The sequence below is a fragment of the Clavelina lepadiformis genome, chromosome 5 (assembly GCF_947623445.1).
Source record: "Clavelina lepadiformis chromosome 5, kaClaLepa1.1, whole genome shotgun sequence".
In the NCBI taxonomy this organism is placed as follows: domain Eukaryota; kingdom Metazoa; phylum Chordata; class Ascidiacea; order Aplousobranchia; family Clavelinidae; genus Clavelina; species Clavelina lepadiformis.
This window is the reverse complement of record NC_135244.1, coordinates 18,800,651-18,818,194: the sequence shown is the minus strand read 5'-3', so window position 1 is coordinate 18,818,194 and position 17,544 is coordinate 18,800,651. Positions and strand designations below refer to the sequence as shown.

Below are 17,544 nucleotides of genomic sequence, written 5' to 3'. Positions count from 1 at the left end.
TTTGTTTCAAAGCAAGCAAACTTAAATATATATAAAGTTAATTCTTGAAAATTCAAAGAATACAAATCAATCATCGCTAAACGAAAAAAAACTGCCAAAATGTTGGCTTTCATCAGGTCTATCATGCTCAATGAAAATCACTATACAATAAACTTAAGTTAGTGAACGAGTTTGGTATACTTCACTAACTTAAGTTAGTGAAGTATACCAAAGATTTTAGCAAGTTTTCTTAAGCGGTTTATCATGGAAAACAGCAAACGCAGGCAGCAAAAACTCTGCACAAACAATTAAAGAAATTTATGCCCTCTGATGGTGCCTGCCATTGCATTATTAACATCTAGATATCAGCCCAACTGGAAAGTTGGCAGTTTTTAACGAGAGTTCGTGTGTGCAAAAAAGTAAAGTTTGGCATTTTAACACGCACTGAAGCCTCAACTTTTTATTTGTTATAAATTTGTGTTCAAACAACCAGTTTTTCTTTGCTTATTAAAAGTTGGTCATGCACGTTGACGAATGCCCTACATGCAGGTGCCGCACTTTCCACTGTGGGGCATCCTTGTCCTTGTAGCATGAAGTTGACTGGACACTTAGGCAATTTTTGACAAGAAATTATGTGTGTTCGTGTGAAGACACAAATTTTTGGCAAGTTATGTGTCAGTGTGCAAAGAAGCCTCAATTGTTTGCCTATTTATGACGCCTACAACTTAGTTTTGTTCACACACGCCACTCTATTTTTTTATTTATTATAAGCTGGCGTAAAGATGAAAAATTTTAGTGCACATGGTGATGAGTTTATTGCATTGTACCCTATTGCATTGCATACTTTTTGCCATTAAGTGTGCAGAGCAAAAGTTACAATGCTAACCATTGTAGTTATAGCACAATAATACACATGCTCACAAACGATTAACGAGGAAAAAGTGGCAAAGCCCAAGGGCTTAAAACATGCAAGACGACAACAATAAAATTGTGCTATAAGATGGTACGTTAGCATTGCCACCAAGACCACTTTAGTTTAGTTCATGTAGGCTGGATTGAAGAGTATAGCCAGATTCAGAAAGATCTTGCGTGTGCCAAACAACTATAAGTGACAAGTGCGTACGCACAAAAAATGTTAGGATGCTAAAGGTTGATAGAATTCGTTCTATTATGTTACAAACCAACTGAAAGGCACCAGTAAAATTAAGCCTTCAAGTTAACAGTCGTTTATTAACATTTTAGCACAGTAGTAGATTCATTGCAAGGTGACAGTTCCCAGAGAAAGCCAAAACGTTTCAGATCGAGTGTATGGTTATGAATTTACCAAATTTTAAAATTAACTAAAAAACCAAGGGTTTGGTGCGTAAATGCACAACTAGATGATGTCATCATTTAAGTAGCTGGGGTCTAGTATACAAATGCACCGATCCTGTGGTTGTGCACTTCTGCACTAGACCCAAAACAAAAATACTAAATAGACATTAAAAAATTGTGAATTTTTCGTATACATTTTTTATAGACATCATAGGTGTTTTTTGTGTCTAATACACAAGTGCACAACCAGGTGACGTCACTATTCAAGTAGCTGGGGTCTAGTACACAAAGGTATCCTGTGGTTGTGCATCTTGTATACTAGACCTTGTTTTTCTTTATAGCAAAACTATGTCAGCGCACTTGAAAGTTTTTACAATTGGCACATTGTGTTTTACTAGAAATTAGGATAAAAAGATTGCTTAGTTTTGTTTTTTTTGTGCTTAGTTAAGTAGTTTACAGCCACACTTTTCACTATGACAGTATCGTAGCCTACCACACAGCCTAAGATAAAGGTCTACACTGTATTTACTGCGTAGGTTATAGACCTATAGCCTAGTCTAGTTATAGGCTACACTTACACTTTGAGTAGATATAAAATACTGTTTTCGGGATTTCAAACTCGACCTCGGTATCGCTGTTTAAGTTTATCCAACCTCGGATAGCACAGCGAAGTCTCCCTATTTACTCCCTGCTTTCTATGATCTTCATACGTGAGTACCCGAAGCCGAAACACAAATCAATCGCATAAAGAAAGCGCCGCTTTATGGGTTAGAACAAATTTTCACAAAAGATGAAGTAAAGTGCATACCAAAATTTTGAAAGTTGTGAGATTTTAAGGTAACTTGCTAAACTTAAAATCTGTGCAAATCGCAAGTAATATTTGTGATAAATATATCAATTAATGTAATATAAAATTGTGTACGACATAGAATTCTCATCTATGGAATCAGTGAAGCATAACACTGCGTGACGTAATCAACTGCTTCTCCTGTGCGTGCATTTTGATTCATTCAGTCTTTTTGGCTTTTACGTTCAACGCCGCAACATGTCTTCGTGCTGTTGCTGTCACAATGTTCTATCTTGATGTATTCGTTCAAAGAAGCTTCAAATATAATCAGTTTATACAGTTGTCATGGTGAACAATTAATTCTAAGATTAAGAAAAGCGAAACAACGACCTGAGACTCATTTATCATCAAAGACAACAATTCAACAGACAGACTTTGTAATTGAAGTGATCGCCCTTACGGGATAAGGAACGATAAACAATCATTTCATTACATATTTCTTAAAACTTTGATGACTTGACGTAACTTAAACTAATTTTCACCTATCGAAGCATTTTGTATTTTCTTGCTGAGCCCTTACGTAGCCAAAATTGTAAAAAACAAAACAGGGGTAATATTAAATGTTCATCATATTGTGTCAGATGAAAGAACAGTTAGTCAACTGGTTTCCTACATTGAAATTATTAAAATCAAGATACAGCGTTAAGTAGTTGACAACAAAATGTTTTGCGTCTATGTTGTTGCTCTGGTGCCCTAGTTTCTAAAGGTTCCTAATTGCCCAGTGCTTCAGTGTTAATTTCTGGGGTTGGCCATAAACAAAATTGTTAGCTTTTTTGCAAATTCTATCAATTTAAAGAAAATGCTATTTAAACAAACAGATATGTGTATAATATAACTGTATATAATAGTTTAACAGCCGACGAAAAGCTAAAATGCACCAAGAATTATATGTTGATGGTGTCTGACCTGTGTTCACCTAATTTATAGGGAAATAAAAAAAATCTGATTATATGATAGCATTCTAGGGTTAAATTTTAGACTGCCACTATGTCACTGAAAAAAATCGTGCGTTCGAAGCTATTTTTACAGTTTCTTGTTAACCTAACTAATAATAACATAGTAATCTAAAAAACTCCCTTACTTAAGTCTACCTTCTAATCTAAATCTATGTCCAATAAATTAAATAGCTAAAATCAACTTTATTGCATACCTACTCTCCTAACCTAAACGCCTATCTTTAACAACAGGCTGCATGACTTACTTACAGTGAAATAATCCCTCTCTAAATTTTATTTTCTCAAGACAACAATTATATCGTTAGTTGAATTTGTATAATTACTGTTTCGTGCTTATTTTTTAGATTTAATTTTTTGTTTGATTCTGGATAAAATTTTTAAATTTGCAAATATCGTAACATAATTAAAGTAGGGTTAAAACTTTGAGCTCGCTATATAAAATTTTTGTGAAGCTAATACTACAGTATTGCGATATTCTTGAGCACAAAACAACGCTTGATAAGTGAACAGTGCTAAATTCGGGCAAGACAAGAGGAAGTGTGGTGTTTTCGGTGGGTGTGGGATACATTCCGTGCGCCAAAGGTCAATTTAGTGTATATTATAAATGTACCAAAGACCTTATGGCGGCAAGGGCTACGCTTTGAAGATTTTCCTTTAAGTTTTCGTTTTCCTCCTTAATTTATATTCCTTCGATGATTACTCTTTTCGTAGGCCTATACCTTTTCGTTTTCAACTTTCTTCAATAACTTACTTCACATTTTTATTTACATTTACTTCTTCCCGAGAAGAACATGCAATTTTACTTCGAGTCAGATGAAGTCTCGATCATCATTGTGTACCGGTACTTAGGCTACATCCTGAGGCAACAACCTTATGCCGATCCCATAAAAAAAAGGGGGACACTGTGCTCTTGTTCGTGCGTGTATTTGCTCCGTGCCAAGCGAAGGTCAATCCGAATACGCCACTTAACCCTGAGTCACGTATAATGCACCCTGGGTATTGGGACGGCCTGGTTTGTCCAAACTAACTGGTAATTTTGAGTTTGTGGACTCGTTTGTTGCATTTTAACTTTACCGTAGGCCCATATAAACACAGATTAAGTTTTTTTGTTGAGTTAAGAAATTCAAAATCTTTTCTTTACACTATGATAGGCCTAGTTAAATTACACCAATTACAGTATATTATGTTATTTACAATGTCGCATTTTGGGAACTCACTACGCACTAGCGAAATTTGTGGGGGGCATCGGGCTGATGTGAAGTATCACAAGCGGAAAGTTTGTGCATGTGCATGTTCTGCAACTTTTTTGTCAAATCTGGACGCCGATGAGCGTGTTTGTGAACTCGTGACATATTACCAAACAAAACATAACTTTCAGTTTATGTTCAGTAATTAGTAGTTGGCCTACTGGTTGATGTTTCATCTATTTGCACTATTCTCACTTAATAACTTGTTTTAATAACAGCGGTGATGGATGAAAAATATAACGTAATTCTGCCCAATGTTTTAGATTTGAAGTTTGGAAAATAGGGCAAGCCAAAGACCATAACCAAAAATACTTGTGAACTCCCATATCATACCAGAACTTTGAAAAGTGGAATTACTAACATACACTTAATGCAGCAAGTGTAACACTGGGCTAGGAAGTGAAGTTCTTTACATCAAATCCCAGCTTCCTCAAAACTTCTGCACGAAAACCATTTATAACTTCTATGAAGCGTAGTGTATTGGCATCTTTGTGTACATGAAATGCAACAATAATCATACAGCAATATGCTACAAACACATATACCTAAAACTCAGAAAACAATTGTTCACAATTAAGCAGTGTTTAACTGTATCAACCACCTCTTCTTATCAGACTTCAAATAATTAGACCTAGGTGAGTAACTTAACAGCAATGTATGTACAGCAAAATTAAATGACATGAAAAAAGCATTGTAGTTTGCCTGTTTTTGCTATACTAGAATCAAAATATGCCATTTAACACAGCTGGGGCCAAAATTAAAAGAAGCCAACATGCAAGGGCAGCTAATGATTAGGCAAAAACCTTTTCAACTTGTGTACGTGACATATCAACGACCTTCGAGGACAAGTTATAAGTATGTGATAGGTTCCACTTCAAGACAAATACCAGAATAGTCAATCATCCAAATATACTTTGCACAATTTTACATTTTAATTGGCCTTTTTTCCTGAACAAAGTATTACACAATGAATTACAGAATCAATTATTACTGGATTTTAATGAGAATAAATGAAAAAAACATCATTCAATCTGTGTAATTACATTATTGTATGAAGAAAAAACAAATGCAGCAACTTTCACATAACACAAAGCATAATATGATAAGTGCAGTAAAGTTAGAAGTCAGCAATTGGATATGTCAAATGTGCATGTATCATTGGAATTCTTTTCTCACACAATACATAAATGTACACAAGTCATATAGTTTACGAATTTATTTTAAGTAAATAGTTTTTCCCGACCTGCAACCTTCTCATATTGTCCTTGGTTGGTGACCATTCTATAAATGGCAAGCGGAAGTCTGATAAGAAACAATATGGAACAAACACCAACTCCAACACAAGCTAAAATGAAATTTCTTTGGGCATTTTCATCATTTTGCAATTTCACCAAAATACCCGCATAGGCAAAAACAAGTACAGGGAAGGTCACAAACAGTCCTTGGAAGTAGCGCCAGCATATAAAGTTTTGAAACACAAACCAAGCAACAGCGAGACCAAGAAGAATTGAAAGCATTATCGTGGAACCATCTTCCATTGTTACAATACCTAAACAAAGAGACAAGTGTCATATTATAATATAACAATGCAAGCCAAGTATTGTGAGAAGTGTTAATCAATTCTATTCAAATCATGATTCATATCACAGGATGAGGTTACAAAAATTATTGGACAGTTAGAGTAGTACAGAATAAGTGAAATTCAGTGTTGATAATCAAGAGTATCATGTACCTCTCCACTTAGCTTTTTCAGTGGATGGACTATCAGCATAGATAAGACTGATGCCCACTCCTATAAACGTTGCCAGTGTCAACCAGGTTCCTAAAATTGCCAAGGCATTTTGCACAAGAATTCTGACAAGCCACAGCAATGCTGCAACAAAAAATCTTAAATTGACAAAAGGCACAATTAAATGTCAATTCATCTATGAACAAGCAGGTCTAGATAAGTAACTTTAAAACAGTTTGTATACATACGAAAGATAATATAATTTTTTTGGCAAATAAACTATAAGAACGTGGCTTGCATTTTTATTATACCTTGGTTACTTTTTTCTAAGGCAGCCAGATTGTCATAAACACGTTTGCATGAAATTCCAAGCGATATACAAACAGAGAGTGCACCAATAGCCAATACAATTGCTGATGTAACAAGCATCTCCCGATCAAATGTGAACAGCCATGTTATGGCAGAACCAAATGCCATGATGTAAAAGACCAAGAATGGCTGCAAAAATATTTAACAACATACAGAAAGGTTTAAGGTTTAATGACATAGTGCAAAAAAGTTACGCAAAACAAAAACTCTTTCAAAATGATACCTTTGAAATAAGTGTGGGTTTATAGTTGACTGGACTCTCATAGGCAGGAAGACACATGGAAACAACCAAATAAAATGTGCCCACAATGTTCCAAAAGTAGATAATTGGCCAAATTATTGAAAATGCAATTCCAGTTGGAGCAATTTCCTGGTAGTATTTCTTGTTCAAGTATTCAATTCTATTGTTAAAAAATCCTGAGCAAGTAAAAATATTAGCTCTTAAAATTCCAAAAGCGAAAGCTTACTAAGCGAAAACCAATTTCTTGGAGAAGGAAAGAATAAGAGACCCAGTAAACTACTTTCAGTTGTGCAAAGTTTAAGTTTTTAAAAGTAGATATTTCTATAACTTGACACTAATAAAATGCAATCTAGGCATTCTTGCGATACAAGAATGCTAAGTTTTTAAAATTTGAAAAAAAAGGAACTGAGTTGTAGGTATTATACTGTGGAACAGTTTAAACAATCAAAATAGATGATCAACGTATAATATTAAGAAACAATTTCATACTTAGTAATTACTGGTGACAACTATTAAAGTGGCCAGTTACTGCATATCATTTCACTAAACAAAAATTCAACTTACCACCAGCGTTTGTTGCATTGAAATAACCAAAGACTATTGCAGCTATATTGGCCAGCAGGGCTACGATGATTAGCAATCTTTGTGCTTTGTCCATGATGATCTTTTTTATAGGTTGATGCAGACACAAAAAGGCAATGCAAAACACAACTATGCAATATTTTATAGCTTATGTAAGTCTTAAAATAAATAATGTGTAAATAAATTTTTCCTAAAAGCAAATGCATGTTTAGAAATCATTTTGTCTATACCGTAATAACATCTTTATGTCAATGCTCACTTTGATTACATTAGTATCAAATCTAAAATAAAACAGGTTCATATAGCCTATACCAAGGCTAATACAACAATAAGTAAACACGGCAGAGATTGACAGCTAATGGCGCCATCATAAGAGTGAATTTTTAGAATTATACTGGTCCTGGCCCATAATCAAAGCCTGGTCTGAATCAAGATTGAGCAACAGATAGGAAAGTTTGCAAAGTACACGGGAACTTTTTATACGATAACTACTTTATTTAATGCTTTTAGTTTGCTCGGCAAGCACAAGGAAACAAATGAACTTAAAGTCGAATGACATAAGGTGTGTAAAATCCTGACTTCGACCGCCTCTGCGGCTCTACTGTCTGTGACCTCAACATCAACCAGCGTTAAGCAACATAGGCTGTACCGGGGGGCTACGGGCACAGGTTTGTTCAACCGAAGCAATTAAAAAGTAGGATATTTTTCCAAGCACACACTAGTCAATGGTTTTTAACTTTGTGGCTTTCCAAAGGACTTTCTTTTCCTTACACTTGTACGCTAACCTATAACCAGCGTTTCATCAATGGTTCACACAAAACAACGCCGAACTAATGCTACAAGCAGCCAATGAAACCTTCCTGGCCTGACATCACGTCTGTCGTTACGTAAGTTGTTTTTCCAAACAACAAAAGGTTTGTCTCGTCACGTGGTTAACAACACGTGACCAGTAAATCTTGTAAACAAATCCTTTTTTCCAGCCTTGTCATCAATGTCTCGCCCGTTTCGGATCGTTAAAAAGAAACTAAAACGCTTTTATTAGTCAGGGCAAGTTGATTGTTAATTGAACCGTAGAATGAAGTACTCACGTGGCTATTCATACACGCACTAATATGTAGCCTACTTCTATTTTTGCAACACAAATGTATGTCCGAAAATATTTTTAAATTCTTTACTGTTGCGACTTTCATACTGTTGCGTTGCGTTTTTTATTCTTAATAACTTTATACTTGTACATTCTTACTTTCATTAAACATTTCATAATTTGACCCTGTGAAACTCAGCATGACGTGAGCTGTAATACTGCAGACTGCTTAGCATAACCTAGCCTCTGCAGCCAAATTTCATGTTCTTAAAAAAACATGTAAGATCTAGTGCGTGCGCAATATGCATGGCACTTTTGTCGGTACAATGCCAAACTTTTATTGTGGCGTAAATACTAGGCTACAACTAGACTAAATCCCTAAATTTTCAAAACTTAGCAATTTACAACGTTTAAGGCATTGCTTTGTTTGATTTGCTGTAACTTATTTGTTTTATGTAACGATTTCAATTTCGTTCGCTATCCAGGTAAATTTGAGTAAAATCGTTTAAAAACGTTAATTCTCTAACGATTGACGATAGATCGAAACACCTTAAGTCTTTTTGCAAACTCAGAGAAAATAGGCTCTCTAGCCTATGTTGCACCAAATAAGTGTTAAATTCTCGGAAGTAATTGCGTGCATCCGTTTTAAGTTCAGTGGATACACCTGCACCGTCGCCCTGTAGACGGATGACGGAAAGATCTAGCTAGCTAGTTAGCTAAATGGAATTAGTTTTTCAGGCTCATCGGTTGAGTTAATTTAGATTACCGGGACCGTTAAAAATTAACTTCAAACGTTCATAGCTCCGGGGTTGCTCAGCAATTAACACGTAACACCATGACTCAGCTTTAATTTATTCGACCTTATGTAATACAGTATTTCATTTGTTGTCCAACATGACAGTTATTATGTAACAAGTTACATAATGTTATCAGACTGAATACACACAATTATGTAAGCTCCTTATCAAATATTCTTCAGAAAAAATTAATTTGTTAAGGGGATGTTTAAAACGGTAATATGCCAAGCTGCAACCGACGGTTTCTGGCCAAAACTCTTGATTAACGCGAAACTTCTTTCTCTTAAACAAAACTACATTTCTAAATTTGCCATTATTCTCATCAATTAAAAGCTTACAGTGAATAGGACAATAGGCTATACATAACACAACACAGCTACCTTCTTAGATTAAGCACATTTATTCATCAAAAGCACAATCAATTTTAACCGCTAACCTTCAGACTACACAACGAGACTACACGAACTTGAAGAACGACACAGCACGGACTGTAATTAGGATAATTTTCATTGCAATCACGAAGTTAAAATCAAAAAAAGAACAATCGTTGCAAAACACACAGTTTTATTAGACAAGCATTTGGACTTTGGAAAAATTGACTCTTTCATTACAGTATTGCGTTACATTGCTTCAGGGTCTACTAAAAGCGGCGCTACACATGTAACGAGTGTATAGCCGTACATATTCAGTATAGGTTATGGCTATATAACGATTGCGTGTAGATGTCTCATTAAATTTTTCTATACGTAAAACTTAAAAATCAAAACCGTTGTCTAACACAAATCAAGTGAGCAATATGTTACCATAATCAGTTTGTAAATAATGATCAAAGTTGCATAAACTTCATATGCTGTGATTAAAGATTAATGGCTTTTCAATCGAGGACATTTGGTATTACTTTTTCGTTTACTCGTACATATGGAGCTTCAGCTTTTGACAATCGTCCTTGTACTTTTGGTTGGGTGGTGTTAACCTGTACACAGTGATTGCTATTCTCGCAAGGAAAGCCAAAATGGCAACCCCGAGAGCAATCGCAGCCAGCAGGAGGTTTCTTGTCGCGTCTTCCTCGTTTTGAAGCCTGCCAACCAGGCCAGCAAGAGCGAGAATGTAGACCGGGTAGACGGTCAAGGTGTACTGACAATATTTCTGCCAAACAAAATTTTCCATGATGAACCAGGTAACAATGATAGAAAGCACCAACGACAAAGTCAAAGTTGAAGCGTCCTCCTCTGTGAAGAAACCTTTAAAAAAAGATTGGTTTAAATTTCCTTACATAGAAGAATATGGACTTTTTGCAAGAAGCTTGTAACCTCGGCAACTAAAGCCAACTGACCTCTTAAAGCTGCTTGGCTTTCGGCAGGGCTGTCTTTGTAGGTTATCAGTTCGCAAAATCCAATAGCTGAGGCCACAGTTAACCAGGTGTTAAATAAAGCAAGTCCATTTTGAACAAGAATCCTCATCAACCAAAGCACTCCTGTAGGGAATATAAAAAAGTGAAAAAACGAAGATTAGTATTAAACCCACAAAAATGAGCAACACCCGGGATAATTTCATCTCTAATCTCACCTTGACTATTCATCTCCAACTTGGCCAGATTATCATAAACGAGCTTGTACGAAATCCCCAATGATGCTCCTACACTAACCACTCCGAGGAGCAAAGCAACGAAGGACAATTCCAGGCTTTCTCGGTCGTAGGCAAAGAGCCAAGCAACGGTCGACAAAAATCCAATAGAATAGAAAACCAGAAAGCCCTTGGACAGAGAAGGTTTGCTTAGTATAAATGCCAATTGCTAAATGCAAGGTTTGACCTTGGTAATTTCGACTATACCTTGGAGATAAGTGTTGGCGACATGTTTACTGGGCTTTGGTCAGTTGGAAGCTTCACGGAAGCTACGAGGTAGACTATACCAGCAATGTTCCAAACGTAGATAATAGGCCATATTGTTCCAAAAACAATCCCAGCTGGAGTAACTTCCTCGTAATATTTTTCGGTGAGAGAGTTGATAGAGTTGTTGAACAAACCTGAAAAGAACGAAGTTGCTCAGCGCTGGTTCGCAAATGAAATGGGCAAAGTAAGAAACAAAGTCGTTGAAACATTCGAGCTAAAAGTAAGTGACTAACCTCCTGTGCCGGTGGCATCCAAAACGCTGAACACGATGGAAGCCAAATTGCTGAGCAATGCAATTAATAGCAGACCGCTCTGTGTAATATCCATGCTGCAAGCAATAATTTGAAACCACTAAAATTTATCTTCTATGAACAGAATGAAAAATTAATTGCTATTGGCGCCTATACAGCAAACAAGTTCACTTTATTGCACATTTTATTACTCATAACATTTACACATAGACCCCACAAACGAGTGTATATTGCTCAGCAATATTTTTGCCCGACATGTAACTGACAAAAGTTACAGCTGGGTGCATCGTGTCACCGTAACGAGTTCACACAGTTCTCTTACTTTAGATACTCATATAATGCAATTGGCCAGGAAAATCTATAGGCCTACTGCACTTTGATATTATGCATGTGTGTTCCATGTTTGAGCTAAGCTCAAATCACTTCGACAATTTCCGTGTCGTGATGCTGAAATTTGCGCTTAATGTGCATTTACATGGTACCGCACCGCATACTTGATTCCGTCTGGTGATTACCGCCTTGCCTGGTGATTACCATCTGCAACACACAGTTCAGCTGTCGCTTCGGTTTAGTATACGTGACTGAACTGGTTTTACACTGTTTTGCCAGCTTATATACGATCCTCGTGACACGTAGACCAAACTCTATAATTAAAGCATCACAGGATCTCTCATCTGACAAACAAAGAGGTCGTTTATCGCAGTTCCGATTAGCAAACAGCATTAGAGTTAATATAACCTATATTGCGCCTCTAAACCACTCAGTATCGGATCTGAATCTTAGCTGATCAAACAGGGCGTCCATCCTTTTCCTGATGCAATGTATGCTCGACTTAAGATTACGTTAATTCAGCTGAGTTTGAAACCGCTGATTCAGGATTATATAACGAAAGATGGAAAATATTTACTGTGGTAAAACATCGTTGTTATGAAAGGTCGAAATGGTTGCTTCTGATGTATCTTTCAAAGTTGTTTTGAAACGGAAATCTTGTTCTAAATGCTGCAGACATTTTGTTACATAACAATTTCGTTTGAACAAATACGAAAACATCATACATAGGTGATAGCTATTTTGAAAATAAACATGCATACAGAATATAGGTCACAAACACAAAACATGTAAGCGTAATCAGACAAGCAATTCAATAGCGGAAAGAAAACACGGTTTATACGATATTTATTACAGAGTACGGTACTTTGTAATACATGTAATACATTTAGTGCGACACAGCACAGCTCTCCAATATTGACTTTCGCATTACAAAGCACTGTCACCGAGGGTGTATGGTGAAGCACTTTTGCCTCGGTTTCTTGACCTTGATCTATACACTGACAGTATTATCCTGACGATAAAAGCGAGTGAACTTATACTTAAAACCACGGACGCTAAAATTAAGTTTCGTGTTCCTCCTTCCACCCGTAACCTAGCAACCAAGCCGCCTGAACCGAGGATAAGGACAGGGTATATGGTGAAGTTATAACGGCAATATTTCTCCCAGATCACGTTCTCAATTATAAACCAGGAAATGATGAAAAACAACAAAATCGACAATCCAACAGTCGAAGCATCTTCTTGGTTAAGGGTATCTATGGGAAAAGGGAAAGCTGAATTTAAGTTCCACATAATCTGTTTGATAGGTTTTAATAATGTGTAGCACGGTAGTACCATAACTGTTTCATTTTGAACGCAAGAACAATGAACGCACCTTTACGTAATGCAACTTCTAATCCAGGGCTGTTGTAATAAATGATGACGTTGACGACGTTAATTAACATTGCAATTGTCAGCCATGTTGCCAACACGCAAAGACCATTTTGAACAAGGATTCTCGTCAACCAGAGCATTGCTACAAAATGAGGTATGATAGTGTATTACTATATGGAAAAACATATCCAGTGCAATACAATAAAAATACTTCAGTGATATCGTCCGTAATATAAAGAATATCATAAACTCAAAGTAAATGCGTTTTATTTTCATTAAGGACGGCTTGTTAAAACAGTATTAGTATATTTATAGCACTCAAGGCCTTGGCAAGGTTAGCTCTATAAGAACAATGACAAACTTCCACTGGCAGACATACCTTTACTTTTTGAGTTCTTTAATATCTTATGATTGTCGTGAGTCCGTTTACAGGATATCCCAATGGTCACATAGGCTGTCAAGGCTGCCAAAATAAGAAACGTCAGAGATAGCTCCAGGATTTCGTTGTCAAAGGAGAAAATCCATGCGATGGGGAGGAGGAATAACATAATGTAGGAAATCAGAAAGTGGCATTAAAGAAAGTGAATTTAGTGTAAATTAGGTATTTCTAAAAGTGACACATTTCTAAAAATTCTTCTTGTTACACCGCGCCTCCGCTGTGAGAAGAGAACGAAAGAGAATAGTCAGTCAAGTTATTGGTGCGTAAATGAGTTAACGAAAACGTTACGCTTCAATGCGGAGAGAGCAGAATTATATAAATATCACATAATCACAATATCTCAAAAATTACAAAATCCAACTTTACCAAACAAACATGGACAGATAGCTGAACATTTTTTATGAAAAGTCACCAAATTTTAATTTTCTACACTCTACAGCAAACAATGCAACTGTACGCCACGTTTTGCTATAACTGTGTGCGGGAGAAGCAACAGTCGATTCGATCAACTGTCGCTTTGATCAACTGTCGGTTCGATTAAGTGTCGTTCGATCAACTGTCGGTTCGATCATCTGTCGTTTCGATAAACTGTCGTTCGATTAAGTGTCGTTCGATAAATTTTATTAAGTACGCTATTTATCGTCGCCACCAGAAAGTATTTGGTTCATACTTAATAGAAAAAACACCTGCGCCAAGCACATTATTTCATCATAATTGTTTCCACGCATATGTCATCGAATTGTTGACAAATTTAGGTTTATTTTGTAACACACTTTGGTAATAGTTGCTTAGCCACCACATACTGTTGAAACATTTTTGCCGGTATATTTACTAACAACTCTTCTCTGGCTTAAGGTCAATAGGTTTTTAGACTTTCACTCACTTTAGCAGCACAGCACGGACTGTAGTTAGGATAATTTTCATTGCAATCACGAAGCTAAAATCAAAAAAAGAACAATCGTTGCAAAACACACAGTTTTATTAGACAAGCATTTGGACCTCGGAACAATTGACTCTTTCGTTAGAGTATTGCGTTACATTGCTTCAGGGTCTACTAAAAGCGGCGCTACACATGTAACGAGTGTATAGCCGTACATATTCGGTATAGGTTATGGCTATATAACGATTGCGTGTAGATGTCTCATTAAAGTTTTCTATATACACCAAAAACTTATAATCAAAAACGTTGTCTGCCATACTAGCTTACACGGCGTAACAGAAATCAAGTGAGCAATGTGTTACCATTATCAGTGTGTAAATAATGATCAAAGTTGCATATACTTTATATATTGTGATTAAAGATTAATGGCTTTACAATCGAGGATATGAATTTGGTATTGCTTTTTCGTTTACTCATACATATGGAGCTTCAGCTTTTGACGATCGTCCTTGTAGATTCGGCTGCTTGGTGTTGTCAACCTGTACACAGTGAGTGCTATTCTCGCAAGAAAAGCCAAACTGGCAATCCCGAGAGCAACGCAAGCCAGCACGAAATTTCTCATCGCGTTTTCGTCTTTTTGAAGCCTGCCAACCAGGCCACCTAGAGCGAGAATGTAGACCGGGTAGACGGACAAGGTGTAGCGACAATATTTCTCCCAAACAAAATTTTCCATGATGAACCAGGTAACAATGATAGAAAGCACCAACGACAAAGTCAAAGTTGAAGCGTCCTCCTCTGTGAGGAAACCTTAAAAAAAGATTTGTTTAAATTTCCGTATATAGAAGAATATGGACTTTTTTGCAAGAAGCTTGCAACCTCAGCAACTAAGGCCAACTGACCTCTTAAAACTGCTTTGCCATAGCCAGGGCTGTCTTTGTAGGTTATCAGTTCGCAAAATCCAATAGCCGAGGCCACAGATAACCAAGTGGCAAATAAAGCAAGTCCATTTTGAACAAGAATCCTCATCAACCAAAGAACTTCTGTAGGGAAAATATAAGAAATAAGAAAACGAAGATTAGTATTAAACCCACAAAAATGAGTAACACCCGGGATAATTTCATCTGTCATCTCACCTTGGGTACTATGACACCTTATCGAAAGACACTTTATCGAAAGACACTTTATCGAACGACACCTGATCGAAACGACAGATGATCGAAAGACACTTTATCGAACGACAGTTAATCGAGGCGACAGTTGATCGAACGACACTTTATCGAACCGACAGTTGATCAAAACGACAGTTGATCGAACGACATTTTATCGAACCGACAGTTCAAGCAAGATTTTTGCGTGTTTCTCAAACATTGAAACAGTGAGCCATTGTGATGTGCGGTCTTTGTAATGGTGTGCATTAATGAATTGTGATGTATATATCATAAAGTTGACGATTTATATTTTATATCTATATTTTATATTTGTATCATAAAGTGTACGATTTCGCATGGCGGCCGGCCCGCCCACATATTAATAAGATATCACAAGAATACGCACGAGAATTACTAAGTACGAGAGTAACCTAGAAACCTATGCGTCGTAGACTGATGAGATTATTACAGGTTAGTAGAAACATCATCTGGCTTCCTGTATACATCATAATTGTAAAACTAAAGAAAGTGAATTTAGTGTAAATTAGGTATTTCTAAAAGTGACACATTTCTATAAATTCTTCTTGTTACGCCGCGCCCCCGCTGTGAAAAGAGAACGAAAAAGAATAGTTAGTCAAGTTATTGGTGCGTAAATGAGTAATACGCTTCAATGCGGAGAGAGAGCAAAATTATATAAATATCACAACATCTCAAAAATTACAAAATCCAACTTTATCAAACAAACATGGACAGATAGCTGAACATTTTTTATGAAAAGTCACCAAATTTTAATTTTCTACAGCAAACAATGCAACGGTACGCCACGTTTTGCTATGACTGTGTGCGGGAGAAGCAACAGTCGATTCGATCAACTGTCGCTTTGATCAGCTGTCGGTTCGATAAAGTGTCGTTTGATCAACTGTCGGTTCGATAAAGTGTCGTTCGATCAACTGTCGTTTCGATCAGGTGTCGTTTCGATCAGCTGTCGTTCGATTAAGTGTCTTTCGATAAACTGTCGTTCGATTAAGTGTCGTTCGATAAAGTGTCTTTCGATCAGGTGTCGCGTCACGCTCACCTTGACTATTCATCTCCAACTTGGCCAGATTATCATAAACGAGCTTGTACGAAATCCCTAATGATGCTCCTAAACTAACCACTCCGAGGAGCAAAGCGACTAAGGACAATTCCAGGCTTTCTCGGTCATAGGCAAAGAGCCAGCCAACAGTCGACAAAAAGCCAATAGAATAGAAAACCAGAAAGCCCTTGGACAGAGAAGGTTTTGCTTAGTATAAATGCTAAATTCTAAAAACACGGTTTGATCCTTGTAATTTCGACCATACCTTGGATATAAGTGTTGGAGACATGTTTACTGGACTTTGGTTAGTTGGAAGATTCACGGAAGCTACGATGTAGAGTACACCAGCCAAGTTCCAAACGTAGACAATAGGCCATATTATTCCAAATACAATCGGAGCTGGAGTAACTTCCTCATAATATTTTAGGCTGAGATAGGAGATAGAGTTGTTGAAGAAACCTGAAAAGAACGAATTTGTTTTGCGTTGGTTCCCAAATGAAATGGGCAAAGTAAGAAAAAAAACATTGAAACATTCGAGCTAAAAGTAAGTGACTCACCTCCTGTACCGGTGGCATCAAAAACACTGAACACGATGGAAGCCAAATTGCTGAGCAATGCAATTAATAGCAGACCGTGCTGTGTAATATCCATACTGCAAGCAATAATTTGAAACCACTAAAACTTATCTTCTATGCACAGAATGAAAAATCAATTGCGGTAGGCGCCTATACAGCAAACAAGTTTTCTTTATTGCATCTTTTGTTACTCATATTCCAACGCTTTTCTTATCTCATGGTTTTAGTAAATCCTGAAGGTTCAGTTTTGCAGTAGCCTTTACACATAACTCCCTACAAACGAGTATATATTGTTTAGCAATATTTTTGCCCGACATGAAACTGACAAAAGTAACAGGGTGCACTGTGTCACCATAACGAGCTCACGCAGTTCTCTTACTTTAGATACTCTTATAATGCAATTGGCCAGAAAAATCTATAGGGTAACTGTACTTTGA

General features: G+C 36.7%; 3 protein-coding genes across 6 annotated transcripts; all 3 read right to left on the bottom strand.

The window, feature by feature from the left end:
* Positions 1–4,804: 4,804 nt before the first annotated feature.
* On the bottom strand, positions 4,805–7,472 carry LOC143460233 (uncharacterized). Of its 2 annotated transcripts, XM_076957664.1 has the most exons (6): positions 7,247–7,472; positions 6,665–6,858; positions 6,384–6,570; positions 6,076–6,216; positions 5,587–5,892; positions 4,805–5,291 (listed from the first exon to the last, which is right to left on the bottom strand). In XM_076957664.1, exons 1-6 carry the CDS (start codon positions 7,338–7,340, stop codon positions 5,275–5,277), a joined length of 939 nt encoding a protein of 312 aa, XP_076813779.1. In that variant the 5' UTR covers positions 7,341–7,472; the 3' UTR covers positions 4,805–5,274. The 2 variants fall into 2 exon arrangements, with proteins under 2 accessions (XP_076813779.1, XP_076813778.1); XM_076957663.1 differs by having other exon boundaries at positions 4,805–5,892.
* Positions 7,473–9,522: 2,050 nt separating this feature from the next.
* Positions 9,523–17,393, bottom strand: LOC143460178 (uncharacterized). 3 transcript variants are annotated; one of them, XM_076957594.1, is made up of 5 exons: positions 17,090–17,373; positions 10,976–11,169; positions 10,712–10,898; positions 10,479–10,619; positions 9,523–10,386 (listed from the first exon to the last, which is right to left on the bottom strand). In XM_076957594.1, the coding sequence occupies exons 1-5, from the start codon at positions 17,181–17,183 to the stop codon at positions 10,052–10,054; spliced, it is 951 nt and encodes a 316-aa protein (XP_076813709.1). In that variant the 5' UTR covers positions 17,184–17,373; the 3' UTR covers positions 9,523–10,051. The 3 variants fall into 3 exon arrangements, with proteins under 3 accessions (XP_076813709.1, XP_076813708.1, XP_076813707.1); XM_076957593.1 differs by lacking the exon at positions 17,090–17,373 and adding an exon at positions 11,269–11,450; XM_076957592.1 differs by lacking the exons at positions 9,523–10,386; positions 10,479–10,619; positions 10,712–10,898; positions 10,976–11,169 and adding exons at positions 14,333–15,116; positions 15,209–15,349; positions 16,533–16,719; positions 16,798–16,991 and having other exon boundaries at positions 17,090–17,393.
* On the bottom strand, positions 12,315–14,205 carry LOC143460179 (uncharacterized). Its single transcript, XM_076957596.1, has 3 exons — positions 13,370–14,205; positions 12,992–13,132; positions 12,315–12,872 (listed from the first exon to the last, which is right to left on the bottom strand). Exons 1-3 carry the CDS (start codon positions 13,536–13,538, stop codon positions 12,544–12,546), a joined length of 639 nt encoding a protein of 212 aa, XP_076813711.1. The 5' UTR covers positions 13,539–14,205; the 3' UTR covers positions 12,315–12,543.
* Positions 17,394–17,544: the final 151 nt, after the last annotated feature.